At 43.4% G+C, this 22,243-nt stretch overlaps 1 protein-coding gene across 1 annotated transcript in view; it reads right to left on the bottom strand.

The window, feature by feature from the left end:
• The window catches only part of KANK1 (KN motif and ankyrin repeat domains 1), a 97,468-nt gene that overhangs the window by 34,408 nt on the left and 40,817 nt on the right, over positions 1-22,243 (bottom strand). Inside the window, exon 2 of the mRNA XM_086770695.1 lies at positions 18,986-19,102. Coding sequence (XP_086626821.1) covers positions 18,986-19,022 — 37 coding nt within the window. The 5' untranslated portion in view covers positions 19,023-19,102. The remainder of the gene's footprint in view (positions 1-18,985; positions 19,103-22,243) is intronic.

Below are 22,243 nucleotides of genomic sequence, written 5' to 3'. Positions count from 1 at the left end.
GAGGGAGATAAAAGCAGTGAAAATGTGGGCAGACATAGAGTTTTGGTTCTGCAAGCTACGAAAACTTCATCGTAGAGCCACCTTGGAGGGTCCAGGAAGAGCAAAGAGAAGCAACTGAAGATGGATTTCTGAAGCTAAATGTCTAAGGTGCCTTGAAAAATACAGATATCACATCTGACGCCTTCTCTCCCCATCTGGTTATGATATCTGCTCTAAGGCATTTTTATTTTGGATCTGACTGCTATTAAAGAAGTCCTTTCCATTGAAAAAATGCTATGAATAACAGTCTCCTTCCAGAGTTATGGCGTAAGACAATCCATAAAGAATGCTGCAGAGGAAAAATAGAGGCAATAGCTGGCATAAATGGAGTCAAATCAGTACTTTTATATGTTCAACTCCAGTTTGAAAGGTTGTCTGGGGCAAGAGAAGAAGAAGGGATGAAAGGAGAGTTCTGACTTTTTGAGTCTTTACTGCAACAGAGAAGAGATTGATGCTTTTCCCCTTCTCCTCTCACCCCTAATACTACTTTTGTTCTTTTCTCTTTCTGTTATTCAGCATGTACAAATTAGTATCAGCCTTGCCTTCTGAAATGAACCAAAACACATGAGGCTGAGCACTTGTTTAAAAAGAAAAAGCAGAATGGAATAACTAACAATTTTTCTTTCATTCTCTTTTTCAGGTGTTGGGGTATGAATTTAAGTTAAAAAAAAATCAACAACAAAACCACTTAGAAAACAGACCTTAGCCTTGTAGCACAATCACTTGATGAGCTTTCTTTTAACTAACAGTATACAGAAGATGCCATGAAATTACTAGCTCTCCAACAATTCAGCCTAGCTCTCCAGTGTTTTCAAAGGTGGGGAGAAAAAAGCCCAAAACCCAAACAAATAATCTCTCAGATTCTATTTTATTTTACTCCAAGAACTGAGAGGGGAAAACTCATAGAAACAGAAAGTTGTTTCTCTACTTGGCCAGACACAGTGGGAGCATTGAGTGTTTATTTTTCCCTTTGCAGTGACAGCACGCAGCGCTAGCGCGAAGCATGCCGCAGGTGCGGAGCACAGGCTGCTTCAGTTGACTGCTTGTCACCCACATGGAGCAGAGCCACCGCAGCACAGCGGTGTCAAGTCACGAAGCTGCCGATGACCATACGCCGGTGCTGGCCTCAGCCACCCTTCCCGCAGTGCCAGGCTGGAGTGTCTGGGTGACCCAGCTCAGCTCGTACAGCTACCCAGCACTCTACACCATAGTGCAGCCATGGCTGATAACACCTTCCCCTCTTTTTCTGCTATGGAAAAACAGACAACAAATACTGCCTTTTAAGAAAGGTAATCTCTTTTGCTATTACTCAGATACAGCTATGCTTGGAGAAAATGGGATTTAACTCATGATGCACCTGATGATGTAGGGTATGCAGTACTACAGTCCAAACCAAAATCCTCCAGCCAGAGGGATGACTGACCCTGCTACCAAAGCTACAGTTACAGGTGCGGAGGATTCTCCTGTTACAGAGGAATTCCATTTACTGAGGAAATAAATCTCCAGTGTAAAATGTTTGCTGCAAATTTAATCTCAAAGGAAAATGAGGAGCAGGAAAATGGTAAAATATTTTTAATGAGCTTTTTAGATTACTTTTTAAAATTTATGTATCAATATTCCAGCTGGGGAGCTGACTTTTAAATCTGACATCTAAATACTCAGTACTTTGGGTTGAGGGTTGTAACCAATAAAATGGGGGACAGCAACTTCTCTGACAATAACAACAGAGAATGGCTGAAGTGACAACACTGTGTAATAAACAGGTTTTTATTTCGAGATGTGGAAGCTCCAGCTCAGGTATTTGTAGTGGCAAGCCTCACAGAAGTGAATTAAGGACACCACCTTAAGTCAATGAACATCAGCAGCAGCAATGTTGAAGAAAGATGGTTCAGAGGGCTGCTGTGTTTTGGTAGCACCGTGAACGCAAACATTAGGGCACTGGGCTAAGCTGCCACATTTACCACACAACATTGGTAAAAGAAGGCATCTTAAGAATGAATCTGGTGTCTTACAGTCCTACAAGAAGTAGGACTATTATGGCAATAAAAGAAAAACTCAAAACAATCACAATGCAAAGGCCATTAAAGGCATCAAAAGTCTTTCCATTGATTTAACTGGACTTTTCCATTGACTTCATCAACCCACACTGAAAACAGTCTCTCAAGCAGTTATATTCCTCTGAACCTGAAAAATCTTAGTTGCTTAGTATTATACTAGGATTATCATTATAATAGAAACATAGTTTTTAGTTGTTCAGCATTACAACAATGAGCCAGCTCTCACCTCAGTACTGGTCATCAGATGGATGCACTAGTTTGGATGTTCCACTGTCACCTGTTCCTCAAGGGTCAATTCCTAAACCACAGAACCATTTCTTAATCTTGTAGAAGAGACTCTGGCTTTTCTTATTCTTCTCCCTTTGCTGCATGTTTTCTAACACCATACTGACTACTGTTCATAGCTATGAAAACCAGAGCATTTTGGTATCACATAGAAAATGCTCAGAATGCTCACCAGCCTGCTACGCAAAGGCATACATATATACACATAGTGGGTAGCCTTTTTGGTGTTAGGAGGGGGTCTTTCAAGGTCAGATTACCTTTTTTTTACACCATTAAAAGTTTTGTTTTCTTTCACATGGTAAAAAAGAGTTACCTACAGAGTTTACCTCTGAATATCATATAACCATAACCAAAAATTATTTCTGTGAGCTGAAAGTAAAAACTACCTTTCAAAAAACGCACCTTCTAACCCTTTCTCGTCTTTTTAATGTCTAAAACTTTTACTTCTAGAATCTCTGAACCAAAAATTTGCAGCTCAAACAGAAGTTCATTTAAAATATAAAATACAAGCTATAAGAAAGTCATGCTAATTAATTAACCATAACTAAAGGATTCATCTTTATGACAAATCTATTTGGGGGAGAGGCACAACCATACTGACCCCTTATCAAAATTCACAAAATCTGCTTTATATTCATGACAGCTCCTTTATTTGAGGCCAATAAGTCGTCTCCTTTTCAACTGCTCTCACCACCTGGGAATAGCTCTAGGTCTGGCAGTTCTGTGGTGAGACATCTTGCGTGTGCACCACCTCAAGGTTTCTAACCACGGAAACTAAAAACTAAGAGGCTAGTCTGTTTTGCCTCCATCCAGTTTCTGACTCACAGGTCCCGGGGGATATCAAACAACGGCTGGCAGGAAGCAGGGCACGGGTGGGAAGGGATACAGTCATTACCTTATTCTGCTAACAGCCCCACCAGCAGCAAGTAAGGGCAGAACAGACAGAAACCATGGTGTGGCTGCTGGTGTTGTCAATAGCACTACCACCTCTGGTAGAAACTGCTCTAAAAACAGTGGCCACTTGGGCAAATTCTGTCACAAACCAGCCAGTGGGTGCATTGTAGCTCTGAGCATGACCAGCAGGTCCACCATGAAGTAAGTGAGAAGCCAGCAGCAGCCATACTTGCATTGCACTGGTGCATTTCCCAAATCGTCCTCCGCAACACCACTTTAACCAATGCACCATGTCAAGAAATGTAACTGAGGAAGCAAGAGCTTGCCTTTAATTGAAGACAAACCACTGAACCGGTGACGGGGGCTTAGTTGGCTCAGCCACAGAACACGCTCTCCCCTGAAAGATGCTCATTTCCTCAGAGTAAAGTCAGCCTCCTGCTCTCTCAGGTATCACTGGGAAGAGTGACCATGTGTCAACAGTCACTCTTTACTTTTGGATTTGAAATGAGTCCTGCTTACCTATGTTTGGAAACAAGATGCCAACAAGGAAAGTCCAAACCAGTATGAATTTAATCTTTCCAAGCACCTGATTCCATGTGCATTTTTTTCATCTTGCAGTATTTGTCTGCTTAAGAATTGCCCTTCACCATTCCCTGAAGCATTTATTTCATTCACTTTCTACTGTTTGCACATTTATTGGCTCCAGGCACATCTGTGACAAATGAAGAGCATTCGATTTAAATATACTTTCCCAATCAGACTAACTCAGGCCTGGCAAAATAATGTAAGTTATGGCAAACCATAGATGCCAATCACAAGCTCCTCGCAGCCTCGGAGACAGACGTATGATGTACTCTGCTGACTGCAGTAGGAGAGTAGCTCAGTTTCAGACCACCATAGCCCTCCTTTCCAAAAATACATCACAGTAGATCTGGGCTAAATGTTTCAGCCAGCGATGCTGATGAATACAAGCTTGAGTCCCAGTATTGGTAAAGCAGCTTGCTGTCTTCTGCTGCATAGAACAAACCTAGAAGCTCCCCTACTTCCCTTGCCAACCCTTGGAAAAAGAGCCAACCCCACTCTTCCAACAGTACATCATCCGTTGTTACTTTACACCATTTCATTATCACAAGAAAAGTGAAAAAGGAAAAAATAATTACAAAGACCAAGGCTTGCATCCACATAGTAGGATGCGCTTCACAAAACCCAGCTAGAGGGCTGGCAAAGCAGAAGAGGAGCAAACCCCCAAATATTTCTCTTCCTTCCTCACTTGTCCAAATCATCTCCCCACTCCTGGTGGGGTACCAAGGAGTCATGGATGCAAGCCAGGTGTTTGCCTGAAAACGTCACTTAACACAACTGTGCATCAGTGTTACCTCTAAAGCCCAAGCGAAGAAGTCTGTGTTTGCTTTCCAAGAACAATGGAATCACAGAACCAAAATATTTAGATTTATAATGTCATTACTCTTCTGTGCCTATAAATCTCTGAAGAGGTGAGAAGTGGAGAACAGATACATAGGGTTATTGTAACAGGAGTAACCATCAGGAAAGAACCTGGACTCCTGGAATATAAACCTGCCATGGAATATTAAAACTGATTTACAGTTTCAGTTTGGTCTTACAGCTGTGCACAGGGTAGAAAAAATGAAAGAATTGTCTTCTGCAAGAATGGTTCTACAAATATTTGTATTTATGAGTCCTGGAAGGACATTATTTTGTCATATGCTTACCTCCATAAGGAATATGGTTTATGCTGCATAATCACTATGATATTTCAAATAGCGGGAATTGTTCCCTCCTACCCTTTTTTATATTAATCTAGTACTGATTCCTTCTGTGAGGTAAGACGTGTCCTTCTTCCAGACTTCAGAAGTGTATGTAAGTGATTTGCATTTTCCAAAAACACTGAAAACTTTTTCTCTGCACTTAAAATAGTTCAGACTGATGACCTGATTTTCTCCAACCACTTAAAAAAGTGATCATCAGGAAAAATATGGAACAGATAATTATTAGAATTAATTATTTATGCACATTCTAAATAGCTAAAAACAGTGGCTTATAATTGAAAGTCTATGAACATTATTCAGAATTAGCAATTTGAAGGGTAACAGCTACCTTTCTGCCACTGAAACGATATCTTACAGTAAAAAGGTGCAGCACTCCCTTCACTTGAGTGTTCACGACACCCATCTCCCACTAGAAAACCTGCATTTTTTTAAGGAAACAAACTACTCTGTATGTAACAACAAAACCAGAGAGGCTACCAGAGGTGCGTGAAACCGCAAGCGCAAACCCCCTTCAGACGGCAGCACTTGCAAGGCAACCTAGCTAACTGAGCACTGTTAAAAAAAAAAAACAAACTCATCCCGACTTAATACCCTAAAAGAACATCGAGGGCTGGTTTCAGCTGTGCTACCCCAGGGTGCCCCATCCCTTTCCTCAGCGTGCCCACAGTGCTAGCAGAGCCGGCCGCTCGCATCTCACCTCTCCCCCAACGCCGTTCGAGGGTCTCACTCACTGATCCACCCAGAAGCAAACCCTTGGACCTTGCTGCGTTTAGTTTTTCAGGAAATTAAGTCTGAAGCACACTTTCCTTTGCCTTAAAGGGAGTGCGTATTCCTGACACATCAGCAGGCAGGGAGCCCAGAGGTTGCTACAGAGCATTTATTTATACTCATTTGGAATTTCCTGAGACAGTCCCAGCCCGGCAGCCAGCCTAGCGCAGCATCAGTGATTTCCTTCATGGCACTTCGGATGCTGCATGACGCCTCTGGCTCCCCAAGGGTTAAAATGCATGAAATGAGCAGCAGCACAAAAGAAACTGTACCAAATGACACAATAAAAATATATTTTTTTCTCTGATGAAGACAGATTTAATTCCCAAGAGAGAATTAAAAGTTCAGGTGACTTCTCTTCCACCCACTCCCCCCTTCCTCCCCAAGCCCTTCACCACCACCCCCACCCCCCCTCATTTCTCACTCCCAGGTGTGGACTGAGGGCACAGAAAGGTTCATTGATATAATTTGGGCAGAACAATTACCTCTGTTGTAACCACCACTGCCTGAGATTCTGCCTGTGTTACATTCAATCTGGTTTTGTTTACTCTTCTCAAATGCAACTTATAATTTGAGGGATAAAAATAAAAACTTTTAGTATAAAGTTACAGACAGTTTTCTTTTTTTTCCTGAAGCAGCCAAAATACGAGACATCCTTCATGCTAGTAAAAGCACTTTTGAAATGATGCAGAAACATACTTGTTTTTTTCTGTATCCAATTTTCTTGTTTCCACATAACACCCAGTATTCACTCAAGTAGCAATAACACAATAACTAAGACTCCAGATGCAAAAAAAGGTTACTTCTTAGCATCATAAAGAGACCCTCAAAGACCTCATCTCTAGTTCTCTTCACCTCTGCTTACAGTAACAGTTGCTGTAGTGTAGCCAAACAAGGACTGCAAAAGTAAATGGGCAAGGGGAGAAGCTAATTTAACAAGGATAACGGTCCTAAGGCTTCACAGGACTAAAGAAAAGGAGTTTTATTACCATGCCTTCCATCCAGATTCCCAAGAACAGTTAAAAAAAAAAAAAGAAAAAAAAAAGAGACCTGTATTGTTAAAGCAATTTCTAAGATCACTGCAGATTAGAAGAGTTGTGCTTCAAACAGAAGTGGGATCTTGTGCTGAAATGACAGGAGAGAGGTCCAAGTTCTCCACGGTGCCTTCAGCTAAAAGGCACAGACTTCCAATAAAAGTGTTTCCTGAACATCTCTAGTGGCTTCAGTGGTATGTAATACGAAGCATAGTAATATTTAATACTTACAGGCATCAGCTTTCGGACTATAAACTAGGTCCTGCCCTCTTGGTAATTTTACATTTATTTCCTTGAATTAAAAGTCAGTGATGCATACACTAGAAACATGAGCTCCCAAAAAAATTCTGAAGAAGGTCTCTAGATGTAGCCAAATTGTTACACCTATGGACCATAAAGGTACTGAATTTTAAGTGAATTCGGTTTGGTTTGGTCTCTGCTTCAACCACCCCATCCATGAAGAAAAGCAGCTCTCCATAAAATACGCTTTGGGAACAGCTTCTAACCATGCTTTGAAGTTTCCCCTAGAAGACAGAAAAACTCTAAGGCAGGTGAAACCCAACCCACGCTTTCTCTTCAGGGAAACAAAAGAAAAAATTCAGCCCTTGAAACACTGCCTGGAGGCTGTAGCCACCGCTTTGCACTCACTGCCCTTCAAATCCCGTATTTCCACCTGCAGAGCAAGTGACCAGCCAGGTGGAGGACAAGCAGTGCACAGCAGCGCTAGGTGTTACTGGTGGGCATCTCTAGCTCCATCAGCAGGTTCTTCACACCAGGAAGAGGAGATTTGAAAATATCCGTCTAGCTTTCTGATGTGAAAAAATATGTAACATCTGGGATAAAGTATGAGAATAGAAGGTATGGCCAAAACATCCTTTTTAAGAGTTAGGATTTTGCTCAGAGAAAAAAAATCTCTAACATTATGTGATTTCATTTTTCTAAAAAAAGACAGCATGACATCCTGTTTAGAGAAGAACAAATTTTAGCAGCTGCTATCTGCTCCATCTGTTTATAATTACGCTGTGGTTTACAAGGGCTCAACATCTGAACGAGCCCTGCATCAAGTCATGCACCTTCAGCGGACTCTCCTCAAAGCTTGGTCAGCTCAGCAGGCCGAAAAAGACCTGCCACGAGTGCAAGCCATAACCCACAACCTGTGTTAGCAGTTCATCTTTTGTCCAGCAAGTCAAATATGGAGGCACATGTCTGGGTTGGCACTAGTGAAACCTAAAGGCAAAGAGCGCACACGTATTTATCCTCGTGGTCTTTGAGACCATTATGGTGCCAAATAAACTCATTCAGCTACTGTTTACAGTAGAAACAAAACTGAGGTCAGAGCACAGCTCCCCAGTGACCAAAAAACCTGACTTGGTCTGCAGTAGAGCAAATGTAAGATTTGGTGCATGGGCAGCCATCCAACTGCTAAATTCTTATCTAAAAAGCAGGTTATTTCACACCCCTTTTGAAAATATAAGGCAGAGAGGGCACAATGGAGCTGTGAAAGGCAATGGATGAAATGCAGCTCTTTAAAACACTTGCCTCCAACAAACAGACCATTTCCTCAGCACTGGAGCAGCTCTGCTTGGAAAGAATGAAATAATCTGCCCAACAACTACAGTCCGGTCCAGGGGAGCGCAGAGCTTGGCCTGATCCACCACGGCCAGATTTATGTTCCTATCCCCAAAACCACAGCTGTTGTATTTTGGTGAAGGTTGGATAGGGGGTTCTTTCTCCATTTCATTTTGGTAGATTTTGTTTTGGGAGAGAGAGGTGGCATTGCTGTGGGGTTGAGTTTTTTTTCTTCCTTTACAGCTTTTCAGAATTTGGCAACCGGTTTCCATAGAAGGATTTAAAACTCACCAGCTATTCAAGTCAGACCTGAGACTGATCTGGCCTAGCCACCTTCTCCTCCCTAGCAGATGCCTCTGGAAGGGCATAAGAAGAAAGGAAACACAGAGCAATGTTTCGCCTCTCAGCTTCCCGAAATCTGCAACCCAGAGACTTCCTGAGCCAGGAGTGGTCCAGGGTGAGTGTTAAGTCACAGTGTCAAATGTTTATTTTCAGGGTAGCTGGGAGGTATTCAATAACTGGGTTCAAAATGTCAGACTGCAGCTGATGTGTTAATACTGTAAGGGGATCTGCTGGTCAAGTGCCTGCAGATACAGTTATGGATGATTAATGAGACCCAATGACTACGTAACACTCAAAACTTCCACATGAGAGACTCTGCAGGCTACAGTTAGGTCCCTCACTATTTAGCATCTACCTAGAGAGAGGATGCAACTGAAAAATGGGCCCTGTATCATCATTAAGTGTCCACCTGATTTGGCGTTACACAGAACAAACTTCAACCACTTGATATTTTGTGTTTCATGAGGCAAGTCATGATCTCTATTCATCTCCCAGTACAACTCCTTGGAAAAGCTTATGGTAAGAAGTCTTGTTGTGGGAGTGAGTAGACCATTCAAGCCTTGTAATTTGATGAAAGCTTTTTTTGTCCCCTTCTTTTTTTTTGGTACGGACAGTCAGGCATACTTGCTTGTTTCTACTGAGGTGTTAGAACTGAGTGAGCTAGCAGCTCGTCTCGCAGCTCCCAGCAGGGCTTTAGGGGTCAGCTTTGCTCTCCCATTTTGCAGAGGCAAAAAGTGAATGACACTGAACATCAACTCACGAGAAAGGAAAAATCCATAGCTGTAGAAGACAGATATGTATTCTCAAATCTGAAAATATAGGTATGGGGCGTCTTATGCCACAGACAAGGATGCAAAGTGAACTTCTGCCTGTTGGGAACTCCAGTGGAGATGTCAGCCTAGCGACTGTCTCCTGGTGCGTTTGAAGAAAGCAGACTGAGTCATTCAAAGGTAGGTGGTGGATCCTGCCAGCGTGGAAGGCATCCCCTGTCCTTCTGTCATCACACTACTGTTCCCCAGCTGAGCACACGCAGGGGGTGCAGGAAGGAACTCGGGGTTTTGCAAGGGAGACTGTACAGGCTACAGTTTTAGGCATCTCTTTCCCACTTGGGTCAAGACTCTGCAAAGACCGTGGATTTCTAGTAACAATTAGTAATCCAGAGATGCTGCACTTCTACCCACAATAACGTACTGATTATACAAAAGGCTGAGGCAAGGAGAAGTGCCACACAAACTGGGGAAAAAAATCAAGTGCCATACATAACTAATGAAGACACACAGGCAGGACTGTGTGTGTGAATTATTAATGTGCCATGTAACTGATAAACAGTGCGCACTGTACATCACACAGGAGCAGCATTGGAGAAGGATGGTAAAGCTGGAGTGGAGCACGAGATGCTACACTCAGTTTTGCACAGAGCTGTCTCTCCTGCTGCTGCAGTCTGGAAAAGGGGGCTGAAAGGAATATCAGGGAACAAAAAGGAAAGGACAAGCATCCTGGACATGGCAGACACGCTGTCATAGAGGGGAGGAAGAGAACAGGACTGTAACTAATGATGGCAAAGGAGAATGGTGAAAGTCTAAAGGGGGATGCAGTGGATGCACAACCGTGTGAGCACATTCAAGTACTGGCAAGCTTAAAAGCCACGTAACAGCCATCTGTCGCCATGTAGAAAAGCAGGGGACAGAAGCAGAAGAGAATGGTTCTAAAATACAATTTTTAAAAAAAACTTTTTAACTTAAGATGTGGAAAAATATATTTAAAATTTAAGAATCACAATTTCTGCTGCAGGGAGGAGCAAGAATGGGAGAAAGGGCTTAGCCATGGACTTCTTGAAGTGAAAAAACACTGTTGATCCTCGTAATCCCTTAAAACATGACTGCTCTGATCTTGTCTTTGTGCTTCTATTGTATGTGAATGTCAGTCCACTTTTTAAACCACAACCATGCATTTTATCCCATTTTCTTGCACTGTACTTCTTTTTTTTTAAAAGCTGCACACTTTAGATTTACCAAGCAGTGTACATGAAGTGTTAAAACTTGACCTGTTTGCTAGGATTAGGCCTGAAATTCCAGTAACAGCAGCTAAATTGCACAAATGTTTTCTTTTTATTATTAGATCTTCTGCAACCCATATGACAATGCTCCAGGCAGAGGGGTTGGTTTTATGAAGAGAGGGTAGGGAAGGGGATAGCAGTACATCAACAAACATGCCCCTCAGCAATAAGAGACTACTCCAGAGCAGCGATGTCTGGTTTACATACGGAGAACAATCTGTTCCCAATTACCAGTTAATTTGATCCTCACCCTAATCTAACCAAACCTTCAAACCCAGCTATTAAAAACAGTTTCCACTCGCTCCCTCCCTCTTCTACTTTCAAACAAAGACTGAAGGGCAATACAAAAATATCACAGACACGTCCTGTATGTTGAAGGAACGCAATGTATTGTCATAAAGAAAAAACATATAGGAATATATTACTAAAAAAAGATACGGCATCTCATTACAGTGTGAAATAACTACAGCAGAGAAACTGAGCAAGAAAAAGGGATGGGCTGTGAGAGGGGGTAAGGATCACATGACCTACTTCTACAGAGAAGAAGGTTTTATAAGGAGGAAAGGATGGACCAAAAGCATGAAGGAATGTGATGGGATCTGACATTCACCTACCTCTTCCCAGTGTCCGAGCACTTAGTTTTGTCAAAGTCTGTGTGAAGTCAGGTGAAGAAAAATCTCAGGAGACTATACCTAATGCAGACTGAGTATATTGCTATGAACAGTTCTAAAGAGTTAGAGAGACAAGGGGAGGGAGAGAGCCCTATTTGGACCCAGTTGACCTGCTGATCCCCAGACACTGCAAGCTGCAATGCACATCCCACAGCAGAGGTCAACCATCATGTTCAGCCAATGTAGTAGGTGTGATTTCCAGATTAAATCAGAGGAGTGAGTGGGAGAAAGAAAGGGGAAGATGGCCACAAGCATGCTTCTGTCATGAAGCTGGTCACATGGGGACAGGAATCTGTACTCTGCCACCAAAGGGAATCATGTTTCCAGAGGAAGGAAATGGAGATACAGCAGCAATGCCAACGTAGGCTGCCGGAGCACTCCTCAGCCCCTGAAGCTGCTGTGAAAACATGATACGGGAAGGGCTGCCCTTCTGTCATCTCTAATCCAGAGCCTTACGAATGGCATGAAAAGGGGGGAGGAGAGAGATGGCCATTACAAGAAGCTTCCCAAGGACTTCTACTCCAGCAGTAACCCTTCTGCAAGGAACACGTCTAAATGCAGGCACTCACGTGTTCAGGATCAGAAGACAACCAGCTGTAATCAGGCTATTTCCATACAAGCCATTTCCCTGGAGGACCGTATCCTTTTAAAGGCAACAAAATCCCCTTCTTTTCCTCAGGGAGGAGATTCATACACATTATTCATAAACTGCTTCCTGCAGGAGAATCTGGGAAACTGTAGAATAGTTTTGGGGGAAAATACACTCTTTCAGGTTAAATGGCCACAGGAAGATTTGCGGAGTTGTGTATTGTGAGAGTGGGGGAAAGGAAGACGATGCGAGAGAATAATTTTTCAAGTCTGGAAAAAGTTTATTTGCAGTCTTTTTCTCATCACACATGTGTGCCCTGCCACCGGTGCCTGCCCTTCAGCCAGCCTCATGGGCTGCTGCTCCACACAGGTTCTGCTCACCCGACCGCCACCAGATCAGTGCAGAGCACTGACTTCCGTCACAAGACCCAGGGGCTTTTATCACTGTTAGTCGCCACCAGTTCAGTGAGGTTGCAGGGCACCATAAAGAGCAAGGCATGCCTGTTTAGTCCCTAGAGCATCATTGGCTTTACAATATAAGACTGGCACCCTTAGCTGCCTCTAAGGGTGTAGAGGGTGTGTATTTCCACAGGGAGCAGCAGCAGGCCACAGGAGAAGGTCCAGGTGCTGCCCATGCAAGTGCATCTCAACAGCTCAGAGCAGGAAAGCATGCATTACTCCCTAAACAAGCCTGGGTTAGAGAGGAATGAACACAGTCCTCTGACCAGGTGAGATATAAGAAGCTTTTGGGCAGGTGCAGAAGAAAATCCACAAGATACAACTGCAGTAGTCTCTGAACAAAGCACAGACCAATTAAATCTGTTCCATTTCTCACTGCGCTTTGTCCTTCTGCAAAGCATCTGCATCATCTATGGCTTTGCGTCTGGGGCCATCTGCTACCCACCGGATCTAATTTCTGTTTCTAAGGACTGGGCTATCTGGGCCAGACTGCCATGTCCTCAGCTCCTAATGACACTGCATTTACAGTGTCCTTTCCAACTCCGTCCTGCTCCTTCCTTTTCCAGCAGATTCCAAAATCAGGCCTGAAGGGCATTTTTCAGACACCAAGTCCCATGTATTACTACGTAATGTAGAAGAAGTACCATTCCTGATCCTGTTTGCCCAACCTAGAGGTTGGACAAATGCAAGTCAATGTGTTTGCAAGCCTTCTGTTGCAGTGGCAAATGCCCCCTTGGATTATAGATATCAACCAGCACTTGCAGGAGACACAAGTATTAATTCAGGTAGAAAGTTGGCACTGGCTGTGAGACCGTGTGCTCCATCTCCAGCCATCTGTCCTTAAGGCAGATCTGGCATCAGTGAGTGTACTACAGCATGCTAATGGAAATTTAGATGTGCCACATGATAGAGCTGATGTGAAATCACTGGAGACTCACTCACCCTTCACCCCATAGATTTCAGGGTCCCACCCTAACTTGTTTTTAAATACTGGGCACCATCAGTGATTCATTAGATCACTCGTGGGTGAGGCAGGAGCAGGATCCCGGTGACAGCCCTGCATGCCATCTGCCAATCCAGAAAGCACAAGACTGACTACATGGCAGTTCAGCAGGCTCTCCCGATGCCAAGAGTCTCCCACCAGCTGCCAAAGCACACCTTCAACATACACCTGTCCCCACTAACTCCGATGGTTATCGGATGCAGGCTCAGAGCAGGCAGCATGGTAGGGGAGTGCAAGCCCAGGCTTAAATGGCCTCTCATCACACAGCCCTGACTCAATCAAATTACCACGGCTTGCAAGGCTGATTTGATAAAAATACAAACTCACCTGAACCCTGGTCATTTGCATCTGCTAGGCTAAGCAAACTCAGTGAATTTAAGGCTGCTAAGCTCAGAGCTGGGGGTGTCAGAGGCAGCACGGTGACACCTCAGTGACACCAGTGCTGCAGGAAAGCAGCAGAGCACGGTGGTCAGCTGGGATCCCGTGGCAGGCACCCATTACAGGCAGGAGCACAGGCTCCATCAGACTGACTGCTATCCAGCAATCAAACACTTCCGATTGCTAACGGTCTGTAATGAAAACTGGTAGATATTCTGCTAAAATTAGTAACAGCAGTAATGTTCTGGTGCATGGCACTTTCTTCTTAAGCCTACACTTCAGATCATGAGGCTGGAAATCACGCAAAACTCCATGCATACTGCGTAAAAATATATGCATCAGGAAAATCAAATCATAGGAGGGACTCTAACTCAAATAATCCAGTACCTGGAAGGAAAAGTGTGTCTACAAATGTTTGGTTAGAGTTGTTACAAACCAATGCAGAGGAAGTGTATGACAAAAACATTTGCTCTAAGTGAACGTGTGTTCTATTTATTAGCTTCAGTAAAAAGGGTTAGTAAGTCGACAGAGGTTTTCATAATACTTTACAACAGTTGCTTAAGCATTTACATACCAGCAGATGGAAAACACATATTAAACATTTGGTCTTTGAGTAATGCTGACATACTATCTCAAACAACATTAATTCAAGCAACAGCCCCTTGTAATGGCCTCATTCTCTGACTAACTGGTGCACAGTTATAACTTCACTTAGGAGTCAAGAAACTTGCTCAGATGCAAAGAAAATCTAATGAGAGGCCCAGGGGCTGCTGCAGAGTAACTGTGCACATAGAAAATAAGCAGAAGGACACCAGGCTTTTGTAGGGCAACCAGTGCTCCAGCATGCTTTGTATCTGCCACCAAACCACCTGTGGTCCCCAGAGCGGAGGTGGATGCCCAGGTCTGCTGGGGGTAACATCTCCCCATCCTGGGAGGCTGAACGTGAAAGGAGTAAACTGGGAGCAAAGACACTTGATGCCTGCACACTGGCTATTATAGCAACAGTTCCTTGCTTTACAGGTGCAAAGGCACCAACCGTAGAAATGACGGTGAGCTGCTGCAGTGCCACTGCTTTAAGAACTGTGTAGGAATCTGAAGGAGGTAAAGCATACAGCTGAGTTAAACACACAGGGAAATAGTTCAAATGAATCCATGCTGTAAGTAGAAAAATGTTAAAAGTGGGATGGGAAGGAATGGAAACAAAAATCCTTAAGAGTGTGGGGGCAGGAGCAGACAGAAGGGAGGAAAGAGAAAGGATCACGAAAATCTCAGGCACCATGTACAGAAAACAATATGTATTTGCTTCACAGCAAAGTAAAGAAACGGTCTGTGCAACAGCCTTGCTATACTGACCCCTGCAGCCCGTCCTACTCCAGAAAACTGGAAAAGCTTTTCTTCTGTCAAAATGCTTTTTTTTTGTCCCTATTAAAGAGATAACTGACAATTCTGCAGTCTCTGGATACAGAGAAGGAGGTGCTTAGGGAAGTCAGGTAAAACAGATGTTGTCATTATGGTTAGAAACAAATACGGGTTTTAATCCTTAATCTTTTTAAATCAGTCTCCTATGTTTGTTTTGCTGCTTGCTTGTTTTCTATATCAGAATAAATGGAATTGGACTGAGTTTCACACCATTCATGGCCTCTCAGAATATGTGTTTTGAAAACAAAGTTTCAGCTATCAGGTGTTAGAAAAAGGAATGAAAATCCAGCCAGACGTATTTCCAAACTGCCCGGTAAGTTTTAGTCTGGTGTGCACTGTGTGCTTTGTAGCTGACTGGAGGACCTTTCTACAAATACCACTACAGAAATGTTGGCAAAGCCTCATTAAATAGATGATTTATGCATCAGTCCTAGCAAGCATAGAAGCTAACAATTACTGGAACTTTCACCCAGCAGTTAATGAAGACACTATTTCCAGAAACAATCACCTCATTTTTTTCCCTGTACTCTGCAAAGGAAATTAATTTATATTATGCACCAAAACAAGTCCAGCCTCCCAGCCACGGGGCACTTCCCAGCTCCTGCTGCAGCTCCCTGGACAACTGCGTGACGTGCTCTGGATGTCCACTCCTCTCCTCAACCCTCCTGAGTTTACAGGACTGAGCAGTAAGCTCATATGCCACCCAGGGCAGACTCAAAGCAGCAAATAGTTGTGATGACCCAACTGATAGAATAAAGCAAATTTTTCTGCAAGCACCAAATTATCTATCACAAGTATCAGAAAGATTTTCAGCTATTTTCTGAGCAGATGGCACAACATTTGATGGAGCCTAGTCCAAAATCAGTACCAAGTCTCTAAAACAGCTTGCAAAATCTATAAAGATGAACAAACAAGCTTGCAGCTCACAGAAATACAGTTCACTACAAGACCTCTGTGCAATGAAACCGCGAACAGAGTGATAAAACTTTAAGTCAGCAGCAAGCAAAACTATTGACAAGCGGTACTGAAGTCTAAATCACAGCCTCTGTTATTTATTCGCCACATTTAAAGATCATGTCTTTACCGATCTGCAAAAGGCAGAGAAATACATCACAGGTGGTTTCATGATAAAGTAATCATTTGCTTTGTAGTTTATCTCACACAGACACTCACTGAAAATATTTACAGCAAATGTACTTCCTATAAACATCCTTACAAAAAAATAATCTCTTTACAAATGCAAAGTAGCTTGATCCTTTCCTGGAAACAAGTTCCGAATTCAAGCATTCCTCTACAGATTTTATCTGCAGCAGCAGTAGTCCATATAGGCTTGTATACTGAAAAAAAAAATTACCGAAATGGCACATAGGCATAATCATTTAACAGTGCAAGTACTCACATTCTCGAGTTAACCAAAGCAAACCACTGCTCCTTAGTCACCTCGTACTTGAATGCTGCTGAACGTGTGGTCAAACTTGCCAAAATATTCAACTAACATGAATGCAACTTAGTAGTCCGTAACAAGTCTTTCTTGTTCTTTTTCCTGCTGCTGATTGATTCAGAGGGTGCAGAAAACACCACCCCTGAAGTTCGTCTTTCCACTCTTAGAGCTCCATGCAATTACTTGCTTCAATACCTCCAACGCCCAAATCAGTTCCTTCTCATCCAAAGCCATTCCCTGCCAGGCAGCATGGCAGGATAACAAATCACAGGTATGTGCAGCCCAGTGCCCTGTCCATTAGGAGCTGCTGAGGATTTGGAGACTCGGGCATATGTAGCTGCATGTTAGAACGCCGGCCCCAAGGGTTTGCAAAGCCAACAAGTCCTGACAGTCTCTGCAAAATGTTGTCCAATTTAGTTTGGAATTAAATACTTGCAATTCATTATAGCATCTTTCTATGAGCAAGGGAACAAACACCTTCTACCCTGCAAGAAGCCTTGTTTGCATAACAGTCCTGAAACTAAAACTTCATCTTGCGTTAACACATCCCCAGTAAAAGCATTTAGCTTATTTTAGACGTACATGTCAGCTTATCAACTTTTTCAACAGACAACCCTACTGCAGGGGGAAATCAGTAAACCAATCAGTAACAGTCCATGCACAATTTTTCTTTCCTTGTAAGCAGAGGGAATTGTTCTGCATGACTTAAGGTGAAAGCGTATTATTAAAAAAAGTCAAGTTACATGGGGGATTTAGGCAGTAAACAGCAATAGTTAAGTCATGCAGCAGAGGTACTGAAGTTCTCCTTCTCAAAAGGATTACAAAAAGTTACAAAAGGATATAGTTCATTTCTTAGAGAATATACTTTTAATTGTATAAAAAGAGGGGGTGGAGAAAATAGCCTTTTTCAGTTGTCTCAGGATTTAACAACATTCGTAAATTTAGCCTTAAATCATCAACAAATAAAAGTAAGCCCAATGTTTTCAGGTAACTTCCACTAGCCTTTTAAAAAAATATTTTTTTTTTTGCATAAAGATAAAGCCACTCCATATTTCTAATTTCCTGCACACAAAATGCTTTAATCCCTTGCACTAATTAGAACAATTCTACAGTGAGCACAGTGATTCAGGATTTGTTTCCGTACCTGAACACACTTTCAAAGGAGGTTGGTAAAATCCACCAGATAAGCCAGTTCTCAGTATGTGTGTCATGATCTAGTGAGCAGCATTTGAACATGAGAGCAAGAGGCGCACCGGGGCGGGGGAGAGCTGAGATTTCTATTTACATGCACAGCAAAAAAGCCATTTAATGTTCTTTCCCAGGATATTCAAAGTGCTCCCAGCCACCCCAGCCTTCATTGATAAATCCATTTCCCATCATACCTACATTAGCAGGTCTCAAAAGAGCACCCACAAGCTCCTGCCATGCACTTGAAATTTTCCATATAATCCCACTGTAGCAGCCTCAGCTTTAGCGGGCTAACGCTATGTTTGTGCAACGATCAGGAGAACAGGAAAATATTGACACAACTGCAGGAGGAACGCCGCTGCTGCTGGGCTGTTATCAATCGCTCTGCAATCTCTGCCCCCTCCTGACCCGCCAGTCCTCCTCAGCAACCTTTGAACATGCCAAGTGATCTATGTCAAAAGAGTATCACCGAACTAAAATCGACATCTCGGGAGCTTCTTATAATAATGAAAAAGTGAAATGGACTGAATGCCTCCTCTTGATGTTGCTTGAGAAATGCTTTTGCTGAGAAGCAAGAAACAAAAATCAGCCTGACAGTAAGGGTGACCAGGAAGGGCTGGAGAGTCAATGTGCAAGAGTTCGTTAATCTCACAAGTTAATTACCAGCACAGGATAACAAACACATGACGCTCTGCAGCAAACCCCTAGGCCTCTCAGAGTCCAGCATAAGCCAGCGCAGCTCCTTGAAAGCAGAGAGTGCTGCGTGCTGAACAACTGAGCACCAGCCCTCATGTCTTCGCAAACAACTTTCACGCTTTACATATTTAAAAGATTATCAGGGGTGCCAGTCGGGGAACAGACGGGCTCTGATCTACCAGGAAATTACTTTTCGGTATTTACTTTTATCTGCTGCTACTTCCCTTTTCTGCTACTTTCACAATTCAAGAAAAAAAAATTCAAAAATAAATTCATACTCCAAAGAGGGAAAAGCATTCCCGATTAGTTACCTGTAGCGCTGCCGTTAGTATTTGCTGGGTAGGCCATGTTTGCTCAGTGACACATCCAGAGCTAGGCTGTTAAGTGTCATGCAAATGTCATGCATCAAGTCCAACCAGACATGCAACCTGGAACAGACAAGAAAAAGGCAGTTAAAAACGTACAGTTTTAAGAAGTTAGGTACATTAAGCAGTAGGCATTAGTGCAAACTTCACCACAGCACTAACTTACATTCCTCTTAATCAGCGTCCTAGCTATCACACAACCCACAGCTCTCCTGGCGTCTGAAGTTGAATTATGGCTCTCCAACAACCTCCAAGGAGGACCACTGCTCTGGACCTGTCCTCAGTGAGGATGTAACCAGATGAATTTGCAACTGGCCTTGGATTTTGGTCTACCCTGAGCTTTTTTTTGCAGTTTGTCCCTAGCCTCTCTTGTACCATGGCGGCCTCCTCACATTTGCTGGCACCTTCGTAAGCTTTAGGCTACCCAAAGGTTTACGCAGGCAGGGTTAGAGGATTTTTAGGTGAAGGGCACCTACAGAAGAACAGTACCGGTGAGTAGGGGACCAGCTGCAATTTCCGAGCTCTGATATCCCGCAGGGATGTGAGGGCAGAAGGACCCTCCCCGCCCCCCGCAGACATAGCCAAGGTGAGCACGTGCATCCCCACCGCCGGACAAAGCCGGCAGCTGCTAGATGGAAGCTGTGGGGTGGGGGGCCCAGAGCTGGGACAGTGCAGGGCCGACTGCAAGAGCTGTCCCCTGCAGGCCCCAGCGGCAACAGGTTTGCTGGGTGTGAGGTTTTCTTTCCACCTACATGTGGCAGATTCAACTGAGAAGCAGTACCCGCCTGGAGCTCAGGCTGCGGGCACAGAAAAAGGGCACTGTGGCCCTAAGTGGGTGGCTGCCGAGCAGAAGCCAAGCGAGAGGCAGAAACAAAACCAGTGGCTCGCTGGCCGCCTCTGCAAAGCCAGCCTTGCTCTCTCTGCAATGGGGCTCCTCCTTTTCCTTCCCTGCCCATCGCGGGCGCAGCCTGATCACAGCCCTCATCGCAACCCTCATCCTCAGAGCAGCAGATTTGACTCGGCAGGGCTGCAGAGACGCCGCCTCTTGGCTCTGCTTCACGTTTTCTACAATCCAAACAGCATTTCATTTTGTTGATTCAGATAGGTGGAGCTTAGGTGTACGAAGAACACCCTGCTTCACCGACCCCAGTCTGGCTTAGGCTGACAGCTCCTCAACAAACCAGTCTCATTTTTCCAATTATATTTGATTTGGCTCTGACAGTATGTGCGTGGAAATATTTAAAAGCTAAGTAGATTAGCAAAGGAAAAGAAACTCCAGAAATGAATTAGTGCAAGCACAATGTGAATCTGAGTCAAAGGTATACCGACTGACAGAGAAGCTGGCTGTCTCTTACAGCTGATGGAGCCCCATCACAGAGGCTAATATAGCTTCGCTTTCCCCTTCAAGGAACACAAGCACAAATCACTTCATTTTTAGTACAATCCTGATATCAGTTTTCCAAGAATGCAGAAACACCTCCATTGCAACTTCTCCTCCCCAGGCTCTCCTGTATACTCTTAAATTTACAGTCTCTTGTTGAGAGGAGGGCAGGACATGAAGCTGTCATGAAAGCTGTGCAAGCAAAAGGCTACACACAACAAAATAAAGCAGGCATGCAGCACAGATCATGATGCAGACAGGCCTATCACAAGATTCCACGCATAACAATAATTATCAGATTTCAGAAACAATGAAGCATGGTGAAAAAAAAATAAAAAAGCACGTTGCTGGCTGAGTTTGCAGCCAGGTCCCAAGTTTGAAATCTGTGAGCTTTTAGGAAAACCTTAACTCCTTCCTTTCAAAGGGAGAAATTCTGAAGCATCACTCCCATCTCTGCCATTGCGATCAGGATATAAAGTTATGCTTTAAGTGCAAGAAACTCATCATGGGTTTAAAAGTAAAATCTATTAAGCGGCTTCTCATAACTTTCAAAAACAGTCACCATCACAGGCATGCATGAGGAGAGCTTCCTAATAGCGTGAAGCAAATGCAATTGAGGTAAGAATTGACATAAAATTAGTAAAGACACCGCTGAAAGCCAAAACAGGGCCTGAGGTCTATTTTGTTGTGGCTTAAACAGATGTAATTGACCGAGTACAAACTCCCTTCTAGGTACAGTTCTATTGGTTTCAAAGCTGTGCAGGCTTAAGTACCTCCATTAAGAAATAAACTCACCTTTAGTTAAAAGAACGATGCTTCTGAGTTTAAATGAGGACTAATAAAATAATTTAGGAAGCAAATTTAGTCCAACAGATAAGAGAAAATATTTTTTTAAAAAGAGGAAAACATAGGGTCTAATCATTTGCTACCTAAGATGAGTGGAAGAATTGGTTCCTTTCTATTTTTCAGATGAAATGTAACTGCAGCTGACAACCTGCCTTTTAAACAGCTGTTAAAGCAGGGAAAAAAATCTAATATTGCTCAGCAGAGTCATGGAGGAGGGAATTCATGCTGCCTGGAGCCACAGCAATACATTGGAAACTGAATTTTGGAATTGCACCAACACACACATGGACCATTTTTAGAAGGGTATCACATGTGATTCCCCAGCAACACGTACCCCAATCACTGCACTTTGACAGAAGTCTCTAGTGTGAGCAAGGCACAGGGAGACACTGGAGGCCAGCTACAATACACAGAGGAGGGAACCTTAGCCTGCTCAACAGCAAAGCATCTTCTCCAGTACGGACATCTTACAAAAGATAATTAGTAGAGGAGTTTATATGTTGCATTCCCAACTCTTCAGCTTTCTGCTCATGTGTTTTTACATGCTCACCCCATGCCTGCCTATGAATACTGTGATTTACAGACCCTAGGGCAAATGCAAAACAAGCACAGACTAGCTATATGAAGTGTTATTGCTCAATGAAGCAGTTGTTTAAAGTGTTTTGAGTTAGATATTCAAAACTGTCTTCTGCCCTGAGGTTCAATAGCAGAAACATGAAACACACATGATCCTCAGTTTCTACAAACTATCACGACAGTCCAGCTTCTACAGGTTTTTCCTGAATGGTGATTCTTTAGGCAGAACATAAAGCCTGTGTCCTAATCCAGCCCTTAATCACAAGGGACAAGATCCTTGCTCCTCCTTTGTGCTGCATCTTGCCAGGTCACCTACACCTATGCTAGTATTTCTGCACCAGAAATATCCAAGTACGTATGCATCTCTTCTGGCATCCACACAGCAGAGCTGTAGACTCAAG

Source organism: Chlamydotis macqueenii, chromosome Z (assembly GCF_036417535.1).
Source record: "Chlamydotis macqueenii isolate bChlMac1 chromosome Z, bChlMac1.mat, whole genome shotgun sequence".
Taxonomy (NCBI): Eukaryota; Metazoa; Chordata; class Aves; order Otidiformes; family Otididae; genus Chlamydotis; species Chlamydotis macqueenii.
Note: the sequence above shows the minus strand (reverse complement) of the source record. Positions and strands in the feature narration are given on the sequence as shown.